We start from the raw sequence: 27,740 nt of genomic DNA on the forward strand, positions 1-27,740 counted from the left end.
TAGTAAAGGTTAGAGGCACAGAGGAGGCATTAGTACAGATTAGAGGCACAGAGGAGACATTCGTACAAGTTACAGGCACAGAGGAGGCATGAGTACAAGCTAGAAGCACAGAGGAGGCATTAGAACAAGTTAGAGGCACAGAGGAGGCATTAGTACAAGTTAGAGGCACAGAGGAGCTATTAGTACAAGTTAGAAGCACAGAGGAGGCATGAGTATAAGTTAGAGGCACAGAGGAGACATTAGTGCAAGTTAGAGGCACAGAGGAGGCATGAGTACAAGCTAGAAGCACAGAGGAGACATTAGTACAAGTTAGAAGCACAGAGGAGGCATTAGTACAAGTTAGAGGTACAGAGGAGGCATTAGTACAAGTTAGAGGCACAGAGGAGGCATTAGTACAGGTTAGAGGCACAGAGGAGGCATTAGTACAGGTTAGAGGCACAGAGGAGACATTAGTACAAGTTAGAGGTACAGAGGAGGCATTAGTACAAGTTAGAGGTACAGAGGAGGCATTAGTACAAGTTAGAGGCACAGAGGAGGCATTAGTACAGGTTAGAGGCACAGAGGAGGCATTAGTACAAGTTAGAGGTACAGAGGAGGCATTAGTACAAGTTAGAGGTACAGAGGAGGCATTAGTACAAGTTAGAGGTACAGAGGAGGCATTAGTACAAGTTAGAGGTACAGAGGAGGCATTAGTACAAGTTAGAGGTACAGAGGAGGCATTAGTACAAGTTAGAGGTACAGAGGAGGCATTAGTACAAGTTAGAGGTACAGAGGAGGCATTAGTACAAGTTAGAGGTACAGAGGAGGCATTAGTACAAGTTAGAGGCACAGAGGAGGCATTAGTACAGGTTAGAGGCACAGAGGAGATATTGCTGTTGGAAGCATTATTACTGATGAAAGGCAAAGAGGCGGCATTATTTTGATTATGAGACAAGGAAGGTATTATTAAAAGTTGGAAGGACAGAGAATGCTTCATTACCATGGTGATTCACTAGGAAGGCAATACTACAGTGATGAGGCACATAGGATGCATTATTGCTGATGGGAAACAGACAGGAGGCATTATTACTATTATGGTACGCAGAGGAGGCATTATTGGAGGGAACCTGTCAGGAGGTTTTGAGACCCCAAAGTGATGTCATCACAGTAAAGTACCTCTAATTGTGATTACTTCCATACCTTTAAATTACAACTCCGTGTCTCCATTGTCTAGTAATCCATCGGCGAATCCTTATGCAAATGAGCTCACCAGTTCAGGGGCTTGGTCTGTACTTACAGGTCTCCCGAATTCTCTTACTCCTTTTCCTCTCGGCGACCGCCCATGCCAGTGATTGACAGGTCACTCTTCTGTGTAACCTGCTTCCCTAGCCACAGTCTCATACGGACGCCGTCATTTTTGAGGGCAGTGCATGCGAAGTAACGTCCTGCCGGACTATCCATCAGCACATGCATCTCCAATGGGAATGACGGCGCGGGCGTAAAGTGTCAGCTAGGGAAGCAGGCCATAGAAAAGACTGACCTGTCAATCACTGGCAGGAGGCCGGCGCCGGGAGGAGAGAGGACAGAAATGGCTGTAAGTGAACACTTAAGAATTCACCAATGGATTACAAGACAACAGACACGGATCTGCTGACAGGTTACATTTAAAGGTACAGAGTAGGAATCAATACTATTTTACGGCACTAGAGATGTATAATTACAGGCAGGAGGTACAGAGGAGACATTAATGCTGATGGGAAGCACAGAGGTCGCATTATTATATGTTGGTGGCAAAGAAGAGGAAATATTACAAGTGGGAGGCACACAAATCACATTTCTGTCTTCATTTCCCTGCCTGCGGCACTCCTGCTTCTAACCCCATGAGCACTATAGGTATGGCCATCACTCTGGTGACACATGATAATGTCTCTTTTCTTTCACCTCTGTCAAAATACGCTAATAAAAGAGAGACGGGCTTTCAGAAATGCTGGCTTCTCATTGGCCAATGCATTTTGGGAAGTCAGAGTAAGAAAACACCTGTATGTACAGTGAACATTGCAGACATGTCCCTTTGGATGGAGTGGATTGCGAAAATGACCACAGCACAATTCTCTCAGTGTGAGGGGGGAGCAATCTATATGGCAGCAATAAAAAAATTGCAAATGGGTTCAGTAGATGACCATTTCATCACTGATCCGGTACACTTTAAATATAGAATTTTTTTTTCTCCTTTCAGTTTTCCAGGTTCTAATGTGTCATTTAATAACAACTAGAGCAGAACAATACTGGGCTAAAATAACCAGCCTTTTCTCCTTCTATGCTGTGATGATACGGAGAACCTACATTCTGCCTTAATATTCAGGCCACCATAGTTCTAGTGAAAAAAAAACATAATGCTACAGCCAAATATTCTAAAAAGTGGACAATCCCTTTAAATTGAAAAATTTATTCAGCAACTTAATTGACAAAGGCTAGATGGTGTATGACTGTATACTAGAAAGTAAGGGAGGCCAAACTTGCGGTCAGTCCCCCAGCAGTGTTAAAAGAGATGTATGATCATGAAGTGATTAAAAACTATATTTTTAGCAATGTACTTTAGTAGGATAACACTAGCTATATGACCGATGGCATTTCTTTTTATTATTTATTTTTTTTAATTTATTGAACTCAGAAAACCATAAATTATTGTTTGTTTTTTTCTCGATGAACAATTGATTTAGTAGCCATCTGTGTTTTTCTTCTGTTTGATGCTAATGTGTTAGAGGATAATATAATATGTGGTTTCATAAAAGGATGGATTTACAGACTGTAAAATAAAGCAATTAACGTTTAAAGCATGCCAATTGTAGCAATGCAACAACCACAGAAAAATATGCTTGGGAATAAATGGTAAAATGTCAGTACAGATAATTCAGAACATTATTCTAGATAAGTATGTAAATAATTTACTGGAAATGAAGGAAAGGCTTTATTAGTCCCACTCACTTTTATGGGACTAAGACATCCTGTCAGTGTCATAGAAGTGAAAGGAGGTGTCCCTTCTGCTCTATTCACACAGGATATGTGATTAACGTGTGATCAGACCACTGGGACCCTAATTGATCCTGAATACGGGGGTCACCAAACACCCAAGATGTGTTCTGTTGATAGTTAATAAATGTATTCAGTGGAAACCCTCTTTAAAGAGAACATTAGAGCTGGATCAACACTTATGAACTACGGCTGCATCTGTGTTTTAAGGCTGATGATAAACACCGTTGTATAGGAAAGTTTACAATATACTGTATAGCAATACTCACCTTTTCACACTTTTTAGCACATATCCAAAAGACTTTGACTACCTAAAAAGGCATGCACTATAGGCGGGCCAGGGACCAGTCCTGCCCCGCCTGCCGATAGCACGCCCACTGAAGTGTGACTGAATTCCCAGAAATGTGCATCCCGCAGCTGCATGTGAACACCACAACTTTGGGCATGTGCAGTGTGAACTCAAGTCTCTGACATGTAGACTTCACATGCCAAAGTCGCCGCGGACAAAGTACTGGGAGGCGGCAGTGAGGCTGGATCAAGGATGACAGACACCCTTTGGTGGCGTACTACTGGCAGATGGGGCAGGACTGGTCTGCATGTCTTTTAGACTAGTCACGGTCCTTTAAAGAAGTTTGAAAATGTGAGTATCACTATATACTGTAAACTTTTCCCACACGATGGTGTTGCCTTAAAAGACAGATGCAGCCATATAATTAGCTTTTGGTGTTGATTCAGCTGTCAGATACTGCAGCCTGAGAGGATTTGGATGGTTTAGCATGATCTTACTAAAGACCCATTTTTTTTATCAGGTTTATCAAATTTTCTTGAGCCAGAGAACATCTTGGTATAAGTGTAACATATAGGTGTGCATTCACACTGCGGCCATTTAACAGACAAATCTAAGATAAAAACATAATGAGCAAATACCCTGTAGTAAGTAAATAAATAGTAATAGTACATGTAAATAACATAGGGTACTTAGTTAACATTGTTTTCATCAAAAAAAACATAAAATCCAACCCACCACGACAAGGTGTACCTGATCGGGACGGTACCTGCCTGTTGTAGTTGATATTACTATGTGTCAGCAGACCTCAAAATAAATAAGGGTAGAGTAGGGCTCAGACCAGACTGTTCAGACACCTGCCTGTGGAAAGCTATAAAAACAAAATGAACAGCCCAAAAAGGGGGAGCCACGCACACAATTTTTACAAAGTACAAAAAACTAAACCAAAAACCTATGTTGATTACATGTACTGTTATTTTTCATTTACTACAGGCTCATTTTAGTTTTATCCTAGGTTCTGCATGTACACTTTATAAGGTACAGCTTGTGATACAGTTACGGTATATATAGATTCTCTTACCTGGGAGAAATTTTATTATTTTTCAATATATGTAACTTTATTTTATGTATTTATTTTTTATGTGAATGTGTATGAAGCAATTTTATGCTTCAAAATTGGAAAACAACTTGGAAACTTTGCACGGGCTACAACTTCTGATCAGATTTATTAATACTGAAACCAGAAAAGATATAAATGCTGCCACTACTGTATATACCTACTATGACTGTAGGGCAATTTACAATGTGCCAAATTTATACAGGCATATTCCTTTTAAAACATTTGGGGCAATGTACTCAAACTTTTTTTTTAAAGGCTGGCCAATATGAATAAATGTAGGTTTTGTCAATTTATGCTAATTTGATATGATGCTTTTGCCCATTTTAAAGGGAGGTGCTAATGATATCAGAGTTGACTATATTTCAATGAATGGTATTAGGTAAATTGTCCTATAATCATCTCATAAAATGCTGAACCCAATTACAATAATTTTGGGAAAATAAATTAGATATTAGCTTTGCTATACAAAACATTATCTGTGCCATTGCACACATGCAAAAATAAACTTTTTTCGTCTCTCAACAGGACTGGACCAGATGGGATGATTAAGGTTTTGGACTTTACTGAAGATCCAAATGTCAGGCTGGAATAATGGCTGAAGACAGGTATCCTGGACATAGCTGAATGCAGGAGTAGTTCATAAGAATAATAAGATCACCGATGCTAATTCCTAATCCCTAGCTCAATAAAAACTGCGTGCAAAGGAAGATATGCTATTAGAGAATAATTTCATTAATGAACTCTACATTCCAAATATTGCCTACTATGAACAGCTTTATAAGGGAGTTTTGCTCCGTATATGATATGCCATCACTATCTAAGCTGGGTACCCAACGGTTCTCAAAAAATGAGACAGCATCACTAGTTAAAAACAATCTGTCACCTGGTTTCTGCTGCCCATCCAAGAGCCACATAAAGTAGGGGCAGAAACCCTGCTTCTAATGCATGGTTACATACTGGACTTATTTGATAAAACACTGTTGTATCTGCTGGAGCTCGGCTAGTCTTCTCAGTGAGGAGCTCCTACTATACAGTCCTCAGAAATCAATAGCCTTAGCTATTCCCGCTTCCTCCACTGCTGATTATCAGCTTGCACAGTGGAGGGAGAAAAATGTCATTTTATGGTGTGAGTGTGTATAGACAGAGTGGATCATTGAGAGGACTAGCAAAGCTGCAGTAGATAAAACAGAGGATTTATGAAAACTGCATAAAGAAGTCCAGTAAGTAACACAGCTCTGGTATCAGAGTCTCTGTCCCTGTTTTTGCTGCCCTCAGATTGACAAGCATACATCTGATGATATCACTGACTCCCTTTAAGTGCTGTGACTTCTCCATACATTTCTTGACCTCGTTTCCTTTATTGTGGGAATCTATAAAGCCATACCATAATTTTTCTAGCCAGTGAAGCAGGGTAGGCACTTACTGATTTTTATAAGCAATTGGTTTAAGAAATAGGCTACTCAGACCAAAATAGATGGTTAAATCATTTTTTAATTTTAACAGTAGAGTGGTGGCAATAATCTGAGTACTGTGCACCCAGTATCATACTTATCAGTCACCATCTTCTTCTGTTAGCAGTGCTGCGATCGTCTTCGGCAGTTTGTGACCAGCAGATCGCTACAGTGTTTGCTGGGCGAGCCGGAAGTCACAACTCAATGTAAGTGTATGAGAGCCAAAATGAGGGCAGAACGAGACTCCCATAGACTTACATTGAGCGCTTGTGACCGTTACCACTGACTTTCAGTCAGTCAGAAATTGCGGTCACAAGATGACGGTTCAGGACCGGAGCGGCGCTGATAACAGATGAAGATGGCGGTTGGTAAGTATATTACTAGGGCCAGGGAACTTATGTTATTGGCTCCACTTCAGCACTGAAATAAAAGAAAAAAACGCTGGAGTGGTGCTTTGAAGGGAAACTCCAACTTCAATCAAAGGAGGTGGTTGGGGTGTAAACATATAGAGCATTGCTATTTATAGTCTTTTTTTCATGTGTTTCCTTTAAATGCATAAATCCCTCCCTTACTCCTCCTCCCAACACAGAGGGAACCAATTTTAAGACATTAACATCATTACTGATACTGGACATATCGAGCAAAATCTTGCTCTGAGTGCAACAAAAAGCCATGGTTCCCGCTTACCATATGCAACAGCGCAGCTCCTGTTGGGCGCCAGAAAGAAGAAGTGAATGAGCACCAGAGTGGCCACTTAGCAGGACAAAATTGACCATCTGCCATTATTAGACCATCTCCCATTGGTGTTTGTTGATCCACCAACTCTTGCCAAACAAAAGATAGCTGCTTTTCTCTTATATCAACTAGGAAATGGCATGTTGATCTAAGGAAGCAAATTTTCCTCCTGGATTGACCTACTCTGTCTAATTGGTTCTTTCCGTATTGGCTAATATGGAGATCTCTGTAGAGAAGGAGCTTTCCACAGGTTCATAATAACAACAGGTAAAACAAATTTGACAACCAAATTTGGCTTTCCTTTGGCACCAGGGATTCTTTGTTACACATTTGTAAACTCTTTAGGCATTACACAGGCTTGCCAACTGAATTGGCAGCACAATCAGTAAAGTAGCCGGCACTACAAACAGTTCACAAAAATAAGTTAACAATTTAAATTCAGTGTAATGTACATTACAAAGTGCCTTTTATTTTTGCATATGAGGTGGAATTAATTTAAAATCTTCTGTAAAGCTAATCTTTCTCTTTTGAGGATGCTTAGACACCATTTTCTTCATTCAGATAAAGTACTCCATTATTTATTGCATTTGGACATGAACAATAATTACAATATTAAAATCATTTCATCCAAGTATTATCTATTATTCAATGGTATATCTATAAATATATGCCTATAAATTCATACAGTTGAAACCAGAAGTTTACATACACTATATAAAAAGACACATATGAATGTTTTTCTCAGTATCTCACATGAAACCAGAATAAACCTTTCCTGTTTTAGGTCAATTAGGATTACCATAATTTTTAATATTTGCCAAATGCCAGAATAATGTGAGAGAATGTTTTAAGGCATTTTTATTACTTACTGCAAAGTCAAAAGTTTACATACACTGATTACTATGCCTTTAAACAATTATGGACTGCCCATATGATGATGTTATGTGTTTGGAAGCTTCTGATTTTTTGCCAACATCTGAGTTAATTAGAGACACACATGTGGATGTATTTTAATGCACACTTGAAACACACTGCTTCTTTGTGTAGCATCATGGGAAAGTCTAAAGAAATCAGCCAAGATATCAGGAAGAGAATTGTGGACTTGCACAAGTCTGGCTCATCCTTGGGTACAATTTCAAGATACCTGAAGGTGCCTCGTTCATCTGTACAAACAATTATATGCAAGTACAAACAAGATGGGAATGTCCAGCCATCATACCGCTCAGGAAGGTGACGGGTCCTATGTCCCAGAGATGAACGTGCTTTTGTCCAACATGTGCATATCAACCCAAGGACAAAAGCAAAAGACCTTGTGAAGATGATGGCAGAAGCTGGTAAGATTGTGTCGATAACCACAGTGAAACGAGTACTGTATCAACATGGGCTGAAAGGCCACTCTGCCAGGAAGAAGCCATTACTCCAAAAGAAACATAAAAAAGCCAGATTAATTTTGTGTCATCTATTTATTGAATTCAGCTTGGGGGGATTGGATTAGTATGATCCATCAATATCAAACATAAGCATATACCCCCTGGCTGCATTTTCCTGCTGTTTTTAATATAAGTGATTTGTTGCATATTAGGTGTTTTTTTTACCTCACACTAACATATTGTATCTCCAGTGGTAAAAACATATTTTCATTTCCTCTGGTGGGGGTGTGAGGGAAGTGACCATATAGGGTCAATATCTATATAACTAACGGGACTAAGTCACTTTTTTATGGGCACTTTATTTAATGTTGTATGTGTATTAAAGATTATCTTTTTATGAAAAAGGGTATGTTCACGTCAGGTGTTAGATTATTTTCCCTTTATTGTCAACCAAGACCATGTGATCTGATTCAAATGCACACAGGAACAAAGACCTTAATTTCTGGAGACATGTCCTGTGGTCTGATGAAACTAAAATGTAACTTTTTGGGCATAATGACCATCGTTACGTTTGGAGGAAAAAGGGAGAAGCTTGGAAGCCTAAGAACACCATCCCAACTGTGAAATACGTGGGTGGAAGCATCATGTTGTGAGGTTGTATTGCTGCAGGAGGGACTGGTGCACTTCACAAAATAGATGGCATCATGAGAAAAGAAGATTATGTGGCAATACTGAAGCAACATCTCAAGACATCAACCAGGAAGTTAAATGTTGGGTGGAAATGGGTCTTCCAAATGGACAATGACCCGAAGCATACTGCCAAATTGGTAACAAAGTGGCTTAAGGATAACAAAGTCAATGTTTTGGCGTAGCCATTACAAAGCCCTGATCTCAATCCTATTGAAAATTTATGGGCAAAGCTGAAAAGGCAGATGCGAGCAAGGTGACCTACAAACCTGGATCAATTACACCAGTTTTGTCAGGAAGAATGGGCCCAAATTCCAGCCAACTATTGTGAGAAGCTTGAGGAAGGATATCCCAAATGTTTGACCGAAGTCATTCAGTTTAAGGGCAATGGTACCAAATACTAATGAAATGTATGTAAACTTTGACTTTGCAGGAAGTAATAAAAATGCCTTAAAACATTCTCTCTCTCTCATTATTCTGGCATTTGGCAAATATTAAAAATTATGGTAATCCTAATTGACCTAAAACGGGAAAGGTTTATTCTGATTTCATGTCAGATATTGAGAAAAACATGCATGTGTTTTTTTATATTGTGTATGTAAACTTCTGGTTTCAACTGTATAAGCCTATAAAATTCATATATAGAAGCCATCAACAGAGCAGATTTGATAGAATTTATTTTTGGGAATATTAAAATTACCAAGTAATTTAAGAAGAACTATCTCTCATCAGTGACTTGTATGAATGTTGGATACTTTCCAGATTTATATTATGTTTATAGTCATTTCGATCAGGTAAACATCCACAGACTTTGCAGGTGACAGACATTTAAACTGACATCAAATACATCAGCTGAACATTGATGTGGTCGCCATCAGTTTAGATTATTATTCAGGGCAAGATGAATCATAAAAAAACAGAGTATAATGTTTAAGGGTCTAAATTGGTAGACTACCACAAGAGAACAGAAACCATATAAAATTGAGCTTTTATTTATTTATATTCATTAAAATGATAAAGCAGCATACCATATTAAATTAGGGTAAGGAAAGTCCAAGGGTCATATATTATCCAATGTCAGAAAAAAATACTGATTAACCATCAGAGAAAAGAGTCTAAGGGAGACAGAATCTCATCCTCTGTTTCCCTTCCTGACAGCGGAGATTGGCACCCTAGGGGATTCGTTGTGGTGCCCCCCGCTCCACGTCGGCTATACCTACCTGACCCTTAAAAAGGAACTCCCTCACCAAAGCCAACACCATCACCCATATAAAGTACTTATGTGCACATGTACGTTGTCTGGATCTTATTTAGGCCACATAGGGCACTAGACACACTGTATTATGTGACTCTCTTGTGATAGTGCAATAGTTACATACAATAAGACAAGGTATGCTATTACGTAATTAACTTGCTATATTAGCTTATAAAGTTCAAGAAATAAAAAAACAGATTTAGAAAAAGGAATTAACTATAGATGACAGTATGAAAGAAAATTTTTAACTTTTGAACTCTTTGTTTGCAAAGATAAAGTCTTGTGGATATAATTCAAACATGTCAGCTGCGTATAGAGTAACTGATCAACAGCCAGCCATCCATGATATAATTAATACTAAATAGTAACAGTCTTCAATAGACACCCCATTGAGCCATAGCACATATCAGACAAGGACATAAAAATTAAACAGCAAATTCATAAGCTATTCATAAACAGACAAAAAGTTCATCAGATATCCATAATCTGGGAATCCATAGTAGAATTAGGTAAATGGATATAAGAAAAGTAAACCAATCATCCACTTAACTTATGCAGAGTACTCCATTCCAGAAGTCTATACGAATCATAGGTGCAGACTCTGCTGTCAGGAGCTTCTCCCCGGAGGATTCACAGTTAAGTCATGTTGCAATCCGCCATGTACTGAGCTACACTGAGATTTTAAAAGCCAAACAGTTCAAAAATTTTAATTAAACTGAACTGGAAAAAGTATTTGTAGCTCAAAATATGTCCATGTAAGTAAAAAACGAATCAAAGATAACCATATCCTTTATTGCAGAACTTCTCAAAATGTGAGAGTTGGCTCACTGCATGGTGACGCGAGTCTCCACCATGAATATATTTCTTCGTTCTTTCTCTTAAAATAAAACCGATCCCTGCGCCAGCTGTTCTGATCAGGAATCTGGTAAAGTGTTACTGTGTTGTGTAATGTGCTTTTCCCCTGATCCCTCTAATACCCAGCACCGTTTCTTTTTGCGTTTAAGCCAGCAAGAAGAGGAAAGAGTCAGAACATCCTTGCAGCAAAATAAGAAAACCCTTACAGAGCAAGGCCGCATGCCAGTGCAGATTGACCATGGCCTTCCTAGCACTGTGTCACAGACCCCCCCCTTCATGCCTTAAAGGGAATCTGTCACCAGGTTTTTGCTATTTAAACTGAGAGTAGCATAATATAGGGCAAATGAGCCTGATTCCAACAATGTATCCCTTAGTTTACTGGGTGCAGCAGTTGTAACACAATCAGAGTTCTTAGATGCAGCATGTAGCAAAGCTCAGAAAGCTACCCACAACCACAGCTTTCTGTGTACATTGTCTATTGAAAGTGACCTGCTTATCACAGGAGGGGGCAGAGTCAGACAACTTGACAGGAGGCTGCTAGTCAGGGCAATGATAATCTCCTAGTTATAAAACCTTCATTGTAAGTAAACAACACACACCCTAATAAGTGACATATCGCTGAATTTAGTGTCTCAACTGCTACCTCATGCTGTCCTCAAGTTACATAGAAAAAACCTGCTGACAGATACCCTTTAATTACAAAGAACTTTAGGTGAAAAACTGAACATGAAAATCAGGGATGGCTGCCAATAAGGGACACTGGGATGGAGGGAAAAAAATAGACCAAGAAAAGTACTGGGATGCTGGGAGTGCAGTCAGCAGGGAAAGCTCCATATTGTCCACCAATGCACGTTTTGATGGTACAAAAATGAAATACATTTTATGTATATTATTTCATATACATACAGTAGCTGCCACTAATGTCCTGAGCTGCTTTGTATTAGTGATAGAGTAGTCAGAGAGGGGTGGTAATAATAGAGAGCATAATTCACCATTACACAATAGTACTACTAGCTCTCTGACTCCTCTCTAACTCACAGAGGCAAAACATCACCATGGATTGGCTCGGACACTCAAATAGAAAATGTTTTGGATGCCTTTCTTAACAGGTTTACTTGAAAATGCATTATTCTACTTGTTGAAACCTCTATCAAACCCCAGGCAGTAACATAATGGGAAGAAATAACATTAAATGAAGAATACAATATCTGAGGTGATTGGCAAGGTTTGCCAATGTTCTGTGCACCCTGCCAATTCATCAAATTACTTTCAACATTGAGAATAAATTGCCATTTAGATGAAGATGTGTCTACATTGCATTCGCTAGTAGTGATACAGGACACAAAGGAAGTTTTCCAAATTGTTTGTGTTTTATAGCCAATCACATTTTGGCATTTATGTATCAGACGACCTGTCGGTGTGTGAAGTGACCGTCAGAAAAGGGAAATCACACTATAGTTATTTTGGCGTGTCAATTAAAAATCTCCCCATGAATAGGCCAGAAACACGTGTCTATCTGATTGGCAAATACCATCTGTACTTATGGACATTAGAGATGAATGAATTTTGAGGGAAACTGAATTTGCAAGAAATTTTTTAAAAAAATTTGGACTCTTCTGAATCACAATGTTTGTCACTCAAGCATTGACTAGGTCTCAAGCAATGCACATGCCACTGTGACTTGTTGATGTGCGCTATGATGTCAAAAACCCAGGCATAGGGTGAAGATGGCTGAAGAAGGCATGGCATGCCACAGGAGGGAGGAAAGAAGAGGCAAGATGGAGAGGAAGACACGATGGTGGAATAGGTGAGCAATGAGGAGAGGTTTTTTTACCACCCTATGGCCCTGATTCATTAAGACCGGCAGTTTTCTCACCGGACTTGGTGAGAGGGCATGGTGGAGTCATACTCTCCTGATTTATGAAGAGGTGCCCACCAGAGTCTGACAAATGGTGTGTGCCTCTGTGTGCTACCCCAGAAATATTACTCCCGTTAGGAACGGAAGTGAGATTTTCAGTGTACGAAACGTCAAAGCTCGTCAGGAAATGAGGGCGGAGTCACATGGACAACAAACGCATTGCAATGCTCGGACAGCTGCATAGAAATACCGGTAGTCATGCTTGGGTCAGGAGAGCCACCGGTCACATTGTGATGTGATCATCATCCGTGTTATATCGCCGTGTGACTGCGCTCTTTGACCAGCTGTGGCATCATGCCCCCGTCACACCCTCATCCCGCCACTGCAGACTTAGTGTATGTGCACATGATCAGGAACCGCTGCGAGTTTGGCGCTGTGTGTTATGCAGCATCAAATCCGCAGCGGCCAGATGGTACAGCATAGTTGGTGGGATTTCTAGAAATTCCATGTCCACTGTGCGTCTCTGTGCACCTGGGGATCACCCGCGGAAAATGACATGCAGCACGTCTTTCCAAACCGCAGTATGCCAATTGCTCTTGCGGGTCCGCATGTGGACTTTCCCCAGAGACCTAACCTCTATGAGGAAAGTCCGCAGGTGAAAAAAAAAATGGTGCCGCTCATTTACATATTGATCGGAAGCCGCCGGCGACTATTCCGCAGCGTCAGGGCCGAAGCCAGCTCCGGACAGTGAGCACATACCCTTAGGAATAATCACAGCATGCACAATTCGCAGTATCAGGATTCTCTGATGACAGTGCTGAGACCATGTGACCACAAGTATGTGATATGCATACTTCCGGCCATATTCCAACTAGACATGTGTGGCCTCGTTCAATTCACTAGCATTGACCAAAGCTGAGCAAGTCTAGTCGGAATGTTAATGTGACGTAACCAGAGAATCCTGACAGTTCGCAGAGAATAATTTCTCCATGAATCGAATTTCCCAGGAAAATCCAAGAGAACAGGCAAATTTGAATTTTGTCTGATCCGCTCATTTATACTATTAAACATTTAATTATAAGTTGTAGACAATTAGAACAAAGGGAATTGTGTAGTGAAGGAAATAAGAGTATGCCACGTTTTCCTTTAGCGGCTGCTATTCATATCTGCCACAGACAATGATTTCACCTTGTCCGACAAAGAAAAGAGAAATTTAACAATCTTCACTTCAATCTGCAAGGAGTTCATCTGAGGATCAAAGCTGCTGTGAGGGTGTAAAAAGTGGAGGTAGAGCAATCATGTAGCACCTTATGTAGTGACACCAGTGACAGCATAAAATTAGGACCATCGGATAAGTGAAGGAGATGGTACTGAGCCTGCTTCTTTGCAAAACCAAAATCTTACTGAGTGTCAAAACGATTACTTAAGCGGAAGTGCAAGTAAAAACCTTACACTAGTTGGTCTTTTATGGGACTGATTAGAAAAGGTTCACAAAACGTCCAAGCCTATTCTGCAATCAGTGGTTTTCTAGCAGATGTGCAATAATTCTAAAGGATGTAGAGATAGAGAGTATGACGCGTGTACACAGCGGAATGAGAGATTCAGAATCGTACTGCATTACACAGACGTACAGTGACACTTAAGTTCCACTTGGTACCATGTTCACCATGAGTTCAGAATTTGTACTGCACAAACTGTATGAGCTTAGTATCTGCACTGCTGGTGCTGGAATATAATTCTCCATATTTCCTCCAATGACAGAAAATGGATAGCACATAAATGAGACAAACTGATGTGTGAATGTGCCCTAATTTCTGATATGGGAAAACCTCTTGACTACCTCCTGGCTGCTTGCAACTAGCATCAGGAAGAGTTCAGAGCATGCAGATCTATGCAGTTCCAATTAAACCCAATAATTTCTCTATTAATTGGAACCTGTAATTAGAGTAATGCTGCCAGAAACATGCGGTTGCACAGAGGTATGTCTTTCCCTGAAGCGCACAAACATAGTTTGAAAAGCCAACTAGTCTGATGTGTCAAAAGCCTTCTTCCAGCATCACTACTGCTGATTGTCAGGTCTCACCCTATGTATGTGTGTCACCCTGGCCTGGATGCCACAAATATAATAAAGCTGTGTCTGAGAGCAAGGGGGAGGTTCTCTGGTCAGGGGAACATTAGCATGCAATACCTCCTGTCTCAGGCTAGTAGGGGGAGCAGGCTGCCCCTATAAAAGCTGGAACTGGGGGCAGGGTTAGGGAGAACTGGACGACCTGTCTCAGGACTGAGAGGTGTCCCAGAGCAGAGAGGGACAGTTGTATTGCACCCTAAGAGGACGTGTGGCAGTAGGAGAGCCACAAGCCAGGGACAAGAGGTGAAGTGCGCCTGTCCTGGCAGACAAAGAACCCAATTTACCAGACTTTGGCGTCTGAGGCTGTGAGGACTTCACGTCCTACAGCACATAACCAGCCCGCAGGGGACTGTATGTTCCTTGGCCTAAGAACCCATGAGGTTCTGCCACACCAGAAGGGACCAGCAGAGCCGCACCAGGCCGGGAGTAGAAAGGAACCCACGTTGCAAACCATACGGGCGAGAGGACACGGTGAGCTCGGGACCGTGGGCTGTTACCCTACCAGGAGGAGATAGCCAGAAGGAGCGCAGAGAGTACGGTAGGCCTACACCCTCACCCTGACCAGGGCCAATTTCCCAATTGCTCTCAGACATCCAAGTCCCCTCCTAGCCGGGACTGTTTGTGGGTCAGTTCACCTGTTCTAGTAAAGACCCTGGACTGCAACCTGTTGTCTGTGTGCTCCTTGCTCCTCCAGCACTAACGGTACTGGGACGCCCTACACCATCACCCCCATCTTCCATTATACTGCCCTGGGGCCGCACTCTTCCCGTGGGGAGTCACGCTATCCCAGCTGCATACATCATCAGCCCCAGCGGTCTACCTGGCAGCGGCGGTCCGCACTGACCGCAATCCACGGGTGGCGTAGTCGGACATCACTTAAAACTTATAAAGGGACTACCACTGGTCTGACCACCCTGAGCCACGGACCGGGTCGCCACTACTACCCCCATCGTCTCCCTATTGCCCGGTTCCGAGTGCCCCACGGCCCAGGGGGCGAGTCATATGCACACACATGGAAAAGCCGGATTTTGGTAAGAACTTACCTGTAAAATGCTTTTCAGCGAAGGAAGGAAGGGAGACACAGATTCTCTACTTCGTGGGTAGGCGGAGCCCCATAGGATAGTCACCTCAGATTGGAAAAGACGACCGGCCCCTCCAGTATATAGGCTCCTCCTACTCCCATGTTCATCAGTCCGTACACAAGCTAAGGAAGAGCAGACCAACCAGCAGAACAACATATCCCCTTCTGAAATTTCAGAAATGAGAGAAAACAGGTTATGTAATAGAAACACACAGTCTTAGGCATACCCCATTGGACCTGACAACTGTGTAGAGCTGGCGAAACTGGAAGGAGAGCCGTAGAGCGCTAAACCCAGTCCAGAAGATCGACATCAGGAAGGAGACGCGCTGCATCTAGCAACACAAAAAAACACTTCTGCCCTGGGAGGGTGATGTGTCTCCCTTCCTTCCGTCGCTGAAAAGGATTTTACAGGTAAGTTCTTACCAAAATCCGGCTTTCAGCAGCAGAAGGGAAGGAAGGGAGACACAGATTCTCTACTTCGTGGGACGTCCTAAAGCAGTACCTACTTAAGGGTGGGAAATAGAGGCAGAAGCTTCCATACCCCAAAACTTAGGCAAGAGCGCAAACCGCGCTAAAATAACGGAAAACTAAGTAAAGGGATAACTTAAATTACCGCCGCCTGCAGGACCCTGCGTCCCAGGGCCGCATCGGCTGAAGCACTTACGTCCACCTTATAAAACTTAGTAAAGGTGTGAACGGAGCGCCAGGTGGCCGCCCGGCAGAGCTGCGCTGCCGAGGCCCCCTGACGAAAAGCCCACGATGAGCCAATGGCTCTCATGGAATGAGCTTTAACTTTAACCGGATAAGGCTCGCCCTTGAGCCGGTACGCTTCCAGGATAGCTGAACGGATCCACCGAGCTATCATGTCTTTGGAAGCACGTTGACCACGCCGACGACCTGCCGGAATTATAAAAAGAGAGTCCGACTTCCGAAAACCTTGGGTGATCGTAAGATAGAACTTCAATGCCCGCACTAAGTCCAACGAGTGCAAGGCCCGCTCCCTTGGAATCTTAGGTCCTGGACAAAGAGAAGGCAACACAATGTCCTGATTAATGTGGAATTGTGACACTACCTTAGGCAAAAAATCTTCCCGAGTACGAAGCACCACGCGATCCGGAAAAAAATTCCAGAAAAGGAGGTGAGCAAGAAAGTGCTGCCAATTCCGATACCCTTCTCAAAGAGGTGACTGCCACCAAGAAGGCCACCTTCCAAGAAAGTAGTGAAAGTTTAGCAGAATCCATAGGCTCAAAAGGCCTATGCTGAAGGGCTTCCAGGACTAGATTAAGCCGCCATGGAGCCACAACTGCCCTCCGTGACGGAAACTGACGTGCGACTCCGCGAAAAAAAGAGCGCACATCCCTACGAGAGGCAATAGCCTTCCTAAAAAGTGCGGAAAGAGCAGATACCTGTCCCCGCACCGTACTAACTGCCAAACCCCTGGCCAGACTAGATTGCAGAAAGGCCAAGAAGTTGGGGATGGAAAAAACCCTCGGGTTTCTTGAGGATCCAGAACACCATGAATAGAAAGACTCCCAAGTTCTGTGATAAATCCTGGACGTAGCTGGACTCCGGGCCGCCCACAAGGTAGCAATGACCTCGGGCGAAAAACCGCGACGGGTCAAGATCTCGGTCTCAAGAGCCACGCCGTCAAACGAAGGGACCTCAGGTCCGGATGACGAATGGGCCCCTGAGTGAGCAAGTCCGGGCGAAGGGGCAGCGGAAACGGAGGTGCCGCCTGAAGAGACACCAGCGTCGAATACCATGTCCTCCGCGGCCAGTCTGGTGCTATCAGAATTATTGATACCCTTTCGAGTTTGATCCGTCTGATCACCAGAGGTAGTAAGGATATCGGTGGAAACGCATAGATCAGCTTGAACTGACCCCACGGGGCCACTAGAGCATCCACCGCCACCGCCTCCGGGTCCCTGTACCTGGACATGAACGTCGGAACCCTGGCGTTCAGCCTGGATGCCATCAAGTCCGCCTGAGGAGTCCCCCAACGGGAACACAGCAGAGAAAACACTTCTGGATGGAGACTCCATTCCCCAGGGTCCACTTGCTCGCGACTGAGGAAGTCCGCCGAGATATTCAACACCCCTGGAATGTGAATTGCAGAGATTGCTGGAACTTTGGACTCGGCCCAGACCAGGATCCGAGAGACCTCCGACATGAGACTGGAACTCCTCGTCCCGCCTTGGCGGTTGATGTACGCAACAGCCGTAGCGTTGTCCGACTGGATCCGGACCGGTAGACCGCTCAATAAGACCGCCCAATGTTGGAGGCAGAGAAATATTGCTCTCAACTCCAAAATGTTGATCGGGAGAGACGACTCCTTTGGCGACCAGACTCCCTGAATCCAGAGGTTGTTCCGAACTCCCCCCCAGCCTGTCCGGCTGGCATCAGTTGTCACCACCGACCATCTCGGAGGAAGGAAGGATTTCCCCACGGATAGAGTCTCCGGACGTAACCACCATCCAAGAGATTCTCGCACCCTGCGGGAGATAATGACCGAGCGATCCAGAGAAGTTAGCGATCGATCCCAATGGGTCAGAATAAGGCTCTGGAGATCCTGGGAATGAAATTGTGCAAATGGTACTGCTTCCATAGTTGCCACCATTTGACCCAGAAGGCGCATGCATTCCCGAAGGGACATTGACAGCGCCGACCTCATAGCCTGGACCAGAAGACGAAGGTTCGTCTGTTTGACAGGAGGCAGGGACACAACTGCCCGAACAGTATCGAACTGCATCCCCAGGAAAAGAATGGACTGTGCTGGCTCCAATGACGATTTCTTCCAATTGATCAGCCACCCGAAGTCCATCAGGTACTGAAGGGAGAGATCGCGAGCCGCTATTGCCTCCTCCGCTGTGGGTGACACTATGAACAGGTCGTCCAGGTAAGTGAGGATCGTAACCCCCTGTCTTCGAAGAAGCGCCATGAGAGGAGCCAGAATTTTTGTAAAAACCCTGGGAGCTGAGGCCAACCCGAAAGGCAGGGCCACAAACTGGTAATGGGTTTGACCTATAGCGAAACGCAAGAAACGCTGAGCCCTGCCGATAGGGATATGCAAATAGGCGTCGCGAATGTCTATGGACACCAAGAAATCGTACTGCGACAGGGTCGCTATCACCGATCGGAGAGACTTCATGCGGAACTTCCGTGTCCGGACATAAATATTCAAATCCCTGAGATCCAGCACTGGACGAAACTTGTCCTCCTTTTTGGGGACCACAAAAAGGTTGGAATAAAAACCCTTTCCCTGGTCTTCCGCAGGAACCTGAACCACCACACCCTGCTGTAGGAGAGAGTCGACCTCCTGAAACAGTGCGGCAGCCAGTCTTGGCACGGACGGAATGCCCGTCAGACGAAACCTGTCTGGAGGCAGCGAATGAAACTCTATGAAATAGCCTGCCGACATAACCCGTGTCACCCAGGCGTCTGCTATGTGGGATGCCCAGATTGACCCGAATTGTAGCAGACGACCTCCTACCCGAGAGCCCTCGGGGGGATCCCTGGCGTCAGTCAGCCTTAGCGGACTTTTTATCAACCTCCCATCTGTCCTGACGGGACCGTTGCTTCCAAGGAGTACAAGATTTCTGGGCGGATCTGCCGGAGGATGAGGGACGACCCAATCTCCAAGAAGGCTGACTGAATCGTCCCCTGGCCCGAAAGGACCGAAGACCTCTGCTGGGCCCTGTCCTGCCGGCTGTGGATGCCACTGCCTTTTTCCCAGGCAGAGTAACATCCTTAGCTTTAGCTTTGGCAATTAGTTCCGAAAGATCTGAACCAAAGAGCTGACCGCCCTTATATGCCAGACTAAGCAATCCCTGTTTGGATACTGCATCCCCGGTCCACTGTTTAAGCCACAGAGCTCTTCTAATCGTGACTGCCGAAGCCTGAGCCCTGGACAGAATTGAAGCAGTGTCCAGTACTGCATCTCTGCCATAACACATAGCTTCTTCCATTCGCTGAAAAAGCTTTTCCACTTCTGAACGCGAAGTCCCATCCTGCCACGCCGCACGCAGCTGATCCAACCACCGCAGAGAAGCCTCACCGGCCCACATGGCCCCCAAGGCCGCTCGGAACCATGACCCGCGGCTTCATAGATGGATTTCGCCACTGACTCCGATCTTCTGTCCAAAGGATCCTGAAGATTGGCTCTCCCTTTAACAGGAAGCAGGGAAGACTTGGTCAGCTGAGACAGAGATATATCCACCTCAGGAGAGGGAACCCAATTAGTAACCATCTCCTTGGCACAAGGATATAGGGCATCAAAAAAACGCGATCCTCGGAAGCGTTTATCCGGACACTGACGCTCCTTCTCCACCGCTTCGTTAAGTTCTTCATGCGCAGGTAATGTAGAACGAACACGGCGCGTCTTCTGATACAGACAGCCCGACCTAGACGGTCTTGTCGGCTCTTCAGACAGCTCTAATACTTCCCGCATGTCCTTAATAAGCCCATCTACGCGACCAGAAAGAGAAACAGAGCAATCCTGTTGATCCTCCTCTTCGGACTCAGAAATTTCATCAACCGAATCTGTTGGTGAATCCGAAGCCTCTGATGCGCTCTGCGAGGGAGACAACGCCACTATAGTCTTGCGGCACTTTTTACCTCGTGGCATTGGGTGTGATCTAGCTGACACCCACTGTCCCAGGAGACTAGAGAGACTATCAATGGAGCGAGTGAGCGCCTCCACCTTAACATCACTGAGCGTTGAACTTGATGTAGTAGAAGGCCTGAGTGTATCAGAGGCGTGCGACTGAACCTGAAACGGATCAGGAGACTGATCCGCACTCCCAGGCCCCTGATCCGACATGCCACCTACACCAGATGCCAGGATGTACAACAAGGATGGCAAAAAAGTGTGAAAGCTGCACAGCCTGTTTTCAAAACTCACTTTTTTTTTTTTTTATATTTTTATTTATTTATTTATTTTTTATATATGCGACAGGCTCTGAAGGGTTAAAGCTCACCCTTAGAAAAGAGCTACCCCAGAAATGCCGAGCAAAAAATCAATAGGGGGAAACTCCCTTAAACACCATGTGTTTCCCCTAAAGCTCCACTTTTTCAGAAGGGGTTAACATCACAGCAACTATAATACTACACAGCCTAAAAGGTCAGTGAAGTAAATAGCTTTAGGAGAGAAAGCGGCAGCGCTCCTGAGGACTCCTAATAGGTAGCCTGGAGGACAGCACTGACAAAGGACCCCTGCCAGAGGCAGAGGGGACTCACCGGTACTGCGGCGACCGCTCCTCCTAAGTGTGTGGACGGACGGGGAGCAGAGAGCAGGAGGCGCCGCTGGACGCCGGAGGGAGAAGCAGGGACCGCCAGCGCACGCTCAACCAAGCGCTTCCTGCCTAAGTAATGACGGTAGGAAGCCAGGAGACGCTAAGCCACGCCCCCGCTAGGCCACGCCCCCGCTAGGCCACGCCCCCCGCCTTATTCAAACAAAAAAAGAGGGCAGAAAACTTCCTACCTCTATGAAGGCAGGAAGCAAGTCAATAAAAGCAAGAAAACGCGCGCCAATACAGGGAGCTTCCTGCCTCAATGAAGGCAGGAAGCAAAAACGAAAAAGCATGCGCAAATAAAAATACAAATTACTGGCCTCCGTCTCTGCTCCCCAGTCAAGGCAGCGTCTGAAATAGACAAGAAACACACAGGCAGTACATTTGCCGTAGCCGTCAAAGATACTCTTTAGACCAAAGAGCACTTACCCGGCTGAACGCCACAGGGATCCTCAGGGATGTGTGGCGCCATGGCCCTTTGTTGCTCCCCCCTATGGCGGAGCATGCAGGGACCCTCTTTGATGTGTGGTGTGCGCCTCCGCCAGGGAGCGCCCTGTATCCCCCGGGGCCGGCAGGCATAAGTGGGAACCTCCTCAAGGGGTACACAGAGCTGCCAGGGGAGGGTCAGGGGTCTCAGCAGCGCCGAGACCCCCAGAGACCTCTAGACCACGGGGGGTCCAGGACTCGCTGGATATAAAATAACAACTCTTCTGAGGAGCTGCCGAAGCAGCGACTATCCTCTGAGACCTCAGATAAAAAGACTGATGAACATGGGAGTAGGAGGAGCCTATATACTGGAGGGGCCGGTCGTCTTTTCCAATCTGAGGTGACTATCCTATGGGGCTCCGCCTACCCACGAAGTAGAGAATCTGTGTCAATCAACTGGAGAGGTCCGAGGAGAAGCAGGCCATACTTGACTAGTCAAGTCTATACCTATAGTCCCCGACCGGCTTTTTCAAACTATAGGGGAGAATCATCAAAGCTTTTTTGCCAGATTTCTGGCAAAAAAAAGCATTGAAAAGTCACAATTTTTTTGTGCACCACGCAAAAAATGTGACTCCTGGCATTTTTATGCCATTCTCGCCCCAGCTCTGACAAAGTGGGTGGTGCTATGGCGGGACAGGGCAGTGGTAACACCCGCTCATCAAGTTCACGACGAAAGGCAGTGTTTGCTAGACCACAAATCTTACTGTAGCCGGGGCGAGGAGCACATAGCGGTGAATTTGCCCCTTATATTTTCTCATTATCACTGTATCGTTTCAGAGAAAGACATACGTTGCTGCAGTTGTGCAGCCAGACTCAGATTTGTGCTGTCCATGGTTCGGGCAGCATTAATCTAATGACAGACTCCTTTTAATCCATTTATATGAACCTCACACTAGTGGCGGCAGCAGACTAAAATAATGTTATTTGTTAATTCTATGTCCCTGCAGCTGTTTCTATAATTGTAGAAGGATAGCAATATGTTTCAGGATACTAGAAACCCCTCCTGAAGTGTGACCCAGCAATGGATCAGCAAAGATGTCATTTGCCTGGTGAATAGAAAACAGCTTGTGTGTATCTCTAATTTACTCCATCTCCATCTTACTCTCAGTCCAGCTCTATTTTATTTCTGCAATAAGCACTTTGTTATCTGACATACGGTATTTTCAGTGAGTATAGAAAATAAGCTATACATCAAGAAACACGACAAAGCGAAAGATTCGATTTACTCTACAAGTATCACTTGAGGATCATACCTACTTAGATGCATTGCCTGTCTGCCAGACTATAAGTTACATTTTCTAAAAGGATTTCAAGATAACAATCCATTAACTGAGATCTAGGCAAAATCAGAAAATAGAATGATTATAACACACTCCCCAAACATCATTTTCTGCCGTCACCTCTTTGTAAAACTACACAGTCGTGTTCAACTCAAGGCTGGATATACTCTAAAATGATAAAACTAAGTCATTTCAAACCTGTGATTTTTGCGGGATCAATAGTAGAGTTGAACTGCAATCATCCTATTATCTGTGCCGTCCCCAACGCCTCTTCTGGTTAGCATACAGCTGCAACGTCATGCGTGCATCAAGCTGCAAATCAATGACGATGTGGTGTCCTAATAGTTAGAAGAGGTGCCATGGATGGCACAGGTAGTAGAAAGTTTGCAGGATTACGCTCCAGTCTGTCGCCTCTATTCAACATGCTATCTAATGGGAACAAATGATTGGGCAAGTTGACATCCAAAATGCTCAATCCTATAAGCCTCCATACACATTAGACTAATATTGTCTGGTCTTGCCGATATCGACGCGTTCTGCAGACTGTCTAATGGGTATGGGAGACCAGAACAACTGATTGTCAAATGAGTTAAGGATCAGGCATGTCTGATTTCAAACTGATGACTCTTGTTTTCTCTGAGATAAGCTGCCGTCAGATATATCTAACAGAGGCTCTTTCATAGAAGACATAGGAACACTCGTTCAGCATGAGTATAGGAGAACCGGCTGAAGGATCAGCCAAAGCATCGTTCACCCAATAATCAGATCTTATGGGCTTTATTCCAACAGAAGATAACCCACATGCAGAAGCACCCGGCACAGCTTACATTGAAAAAAACATGCCTAAGGAGGCTTGCCGTTCAGCACAATAGCTTTCTAAAATCTATGGACACTTAAAGACAGCTATCATCATTTCTCAATGGACTGTAGAAACCCCGTTTGTTGATCCTGATTTATTATAGAGCTTAGTGGGAGTTCTTTATATCCATAAGTAGTGAGTTCCCATTTTCATAAATGAACACTGAATTTTGGATCAAAATAATAATGTTAAAAAGGCGGAGATTTTTTGTGAAAAGGATGTCCAAGTAACACTTCAAAAATAACAAAATAAGTATTGCTTACCTGTTGAAGTCCCTAATTCTCCAGCGCCATCTACTGTGCCTCACATTTGTTATTAGGGCAACAGAAGTGACATCCCGTCTACAAGACATGACCCCCGCAGCTAATTACGGACCTCAGCTGAGGCTTCAGGAAGTAAAGAATGCTTTTTGGGAGATTGAAGCTGTCAGTCACCGCTCCTTTATTGCTATTTGAAGCTGTCCGTCACTCCTGCTATTCTGCTGTCACCCGTGTGTACATATATAATCAGATGTAGAACAGGTTAAATATATATGGGGCTGGAACAGGTTAAATATATATGGGGCTGGAACAGGTTAAATATATATGGGGCTGGAACAGGTTAAATATATATGGGGCTGGAACAGGTTAAATATATATGGGGCTGGAACAGGTTAAATATATATGGGGCACTTCTTTTCATGCAGAAATGTGTTCACTTATTAATTAAAATAATAAAAAAAAAACACAGAAATATTCCCACAGATTTTTAGCATTACTTTTTGTATGTCAACATTTACATTTTTGACATATTTAAGATGAACGTTTGTGCATATGATGGAAACAAAAAAATGTGTAGAAGTGAAAGTCTGATACATAGGTGTATTTTTGAGTGAAGAAGTAGAAAAAAAAATACCTACGTAAGTTCATATGATAAATTGGGAAACTACGCAAGAACATTCACAAATAGAGAAAATGTTAAGGCAGACTATTCCCAGACGGCTCCCTCTCCTGTGCAGGAACATCTCTCTACCTGACACAAAGTAATCCATTTATTTGAAATGTAAAGAGTTTGTCGCTTGGAGAACTTTTCTGTTACTTTTTTCATTACAGAGTATAGGGCTATTACTAAATTTAATTATTTATTTTCCTAATAAATAGTAAATGTAAAATATTTTTAGAACAATCATTTTGCATCAAACTGGCTTAAAGGGATTGTCCACTACCTGGCTGCTATTGTGTAATGTACTAAAATGTCAGACATGTTCTGTTTTGGATTGCACATGAATAAATAATTTCAACTACTTCTATTGGAGGAGTGCAGAGTTCCTGATCTTTGGCATATACGGAGTAGACAGAACAATACTTGAGCAGTAGGAATGCTGTATAACAGCTATACCTACACTATTGTATAGGCTCTTATACAATGTTGTGGGACAGGTTGCTGCAGATTAATTCTTCATTGTCTATTCTTTATGCACAGGATCCTACATATTTTTTTTTTAGGGTGATTTTTTTCTCCTTACTGTTCACTATAAAGCTCCCACTAAATTACCCTTTTCTTTTTAGACATGTCCAAGATAATAAAGAAAAGTCCAGCCCACTCATCACCAGGCGCACGGATCACACGGTAATGAGAGGAAAACGACGAAATAAAATAATCCATGGATTTATTGAATAATTATTTGAATTATTGAATAATCCACAAAAAAATATTAACTATTAACAAGAGTGTAGATATGCTACATGTTTCAGATCAATTATTATCCTCGTTCATGGCATCCCAAAAATCCTGTAAAAATGCCATCATAACGTCATATGTACCCCAAAATGGTATCTATAACAACATTAGCTTGGTGCAAAAATCAGGGTACAAAAAGACATGCCACCACACAAGTTGATTGACAGAAAGCTACGGGTCTCAAAAAGTGGCAAAACAAGATATTTTTTGCAAAGTTATTCATTTTTTTAACCACTAAAATATAAAAAATACTATACATATTTGGTATCAAAATAAATGTATTGATATCAGGTTTCCAGATGTTTCTTACCGCACAATGAAAAATGTTAAAACAAATCCCAAAAAACAATGGGGAAATCAAAACCATTATGACATGTGTGCACACTTACATCGAAACTGAAAACCAGAGTAAGTTTATGTGCACACCTTGCGTTTTTGTCGTGTTTTTTCTGCTCAGTTAGGTCACAAAAACTGCAGCATTTCCTAGTACCAGCAAAGTGAATGAGATTCATGAAGTCTCATACACACATTGCCTTTTTTCCTTGCAGATTTACAGTAGATTCAGATCTACAACATGCCAATTCTTGCAGCAGATTTCACCCATCTGCAAATCTGCAGCAAAAAACGCATGCAAAAAAAGCTGCATATTTTACGCAACGTTTGTTCTGCTAACACATCAGGATTTGCAGAAGAATTTTCTGATGCAGCAAATCCTGTATATGTGCATATACCCCTAAGGGAACATGTACACAACATCAAAAAGGTCTCCAAAAACATAGTAATTCCCTTAATTTCAATCAAATACACGACCAAAATCCTTTCAGTAGTAAAATTCTGTGCAATTGAAAAAGCTCTTATAAAATGGTAATGTGGAGAACCTATTAGAAATATTAATTTACATGAGAGCAACTGGATATGAACACTAGGGAAACGCGCTCTTAATGAGTTAGCTGCCGACTTAGCATTAAAGTCATGTTTAAATTGATATTTTTCTTACTATCTGTTCTATTATACAGATTTTCTTATTAATTTTAATACTATATTTGTTTATATGAAGTTTTTTTCTTTCCACAGTATGCGGTTTCTAATTTTTTATTTCTTTTTTTGCTCTCTATGGGAGCCTCCTTCCAATAACATTATGGCTGTCTTCACATGAGTGTATGTAAAAGCATCCATTTTATTACCACAAAAAACTGACGATCTTTCATCCATATTGTCATCTGTATGCATTCAGTATGTCTGGTTTTTACATCAGTGTGCAATCCATATGTCTATTTAGTATATCCGAGTCGCTTCTGTTTTTTACATAAACAATTTAATAAAAAAAATAAAAGGTCAAATACAGTATCCTACAGTGCTTCTCACTATTATTGGCACCCCTTCATTTTTTTCATAGACTGTACAATATCTTCAGAAATAAATGGAAATGTACCAAAGTTATATCCTCAGGATTTTTTAATTAGAGTTCCAAAGTAATACAACAATAAAACATTGTTTTTCAACTTCCATGTTGCAATTTCAAAGAAGAAACAGAATAAACAGCATGTGCAGCAATAAAGGCACCCCAAATTAATACTTGATTGCATACCCTTTGGCATTGCTGACAGCCTCCAAATGTTTCTTGGAGCCATCTATAAGCTTCTTGCACTTCTCAGCTTGAATTTTCTCCCACTCTTCCTTTGCAGTTTGTACAAGCTCTTGAATGTTTGCAGGATTCTTTTTCCCAAAGACAGATTTCAGCTCAACCCAAAAATTTTCAATGGGATTGAGGTCAGGACTCATTGCTGGCCATTTTAAAACCTTCCATTTTTTCTTTTTCAACCATTCCTGTGTACTTTTGGATGTGTGCTTTGGGTCATTGTCTTGCTGGAGGACCCATGATCTTCGACTCAAATCAAGTTTTCTTACACTGGATAGGACATTTTGCTCTAAAATCTCTTGATAATTATTTTTGTTTCATCTGTCCACAGAACATTTTCCCAGAAGGATTGTGGATTGTCTAGGTACTCTTTGGCTAAAAACAGGCGTTCCTTTTATCTCTTTTCTTCAGCAATGGTTTCTTTCTTGGTCTTCGACCATGAAGCTCTGCTTGGTTTAGTGTGCGGCGTATGGTACTTGTTGGAACCATGACCCTAGACTGTTCCAGGTTGGCCTTCAGGTCTTTAGATGTTTGACGTGGTGCTTTTTTCACTATTTCTACCAACCATCTAAGACATCTCATGTCAATTTTACGCTTTCTCCCACATCCAGGGAGGTTCTTGATGGTTCCATGC

General features: G+C 43.0%; 2 protein-coding genes across 5 annotated transcripts in view; one reads left to right on the forward strand and one right to left on the reverse strand.

The window, feature by feature from the left end:
• The window catches only part of LOC141273634 (ropporin-1-like), a 114,813-nt gene extending 109,575 nt beyond the window's left edge, over positions 1-5,238 (forward strand). The window contains exon 6 of the mRNA XM_073685727.1: positions 4,941-5,238. Coding sequence (XP_073541828.1) covers positions 4,941-5,007 — 67 coding nt within the window. The 3' untranslated portion in view covers positions 5,008-5,238. The remainder of the gene's footprint in view (positions 1-4,940) is intronic.
• LRRC20 (leucine rich repeat containing 20) overlaps positions 1-27,740 on the reverse strand; it is a 742,986-nt gene that overhangs the window by 284,181 nt on the left and 431,065 nt on the right. The window lies entirely within an intron of this gene.

The sequence above is a fragment of the Phyllobates terribilis genome, unplaced genomic scaffold (assembly GCF_046119375.1).
Source record: "Phyllobates terribilis strain yellow unplaced genomic scaffold, ASM4611937v1 Scaffold_5__5_contigs__length_657084704, whole genome shotgun sequence".
NCBI lineage: Eukaryota > Metazoa > Chordata > Amphibia > Anura > Dendrobatidae > Phyllobates > Phyllobates terribilis.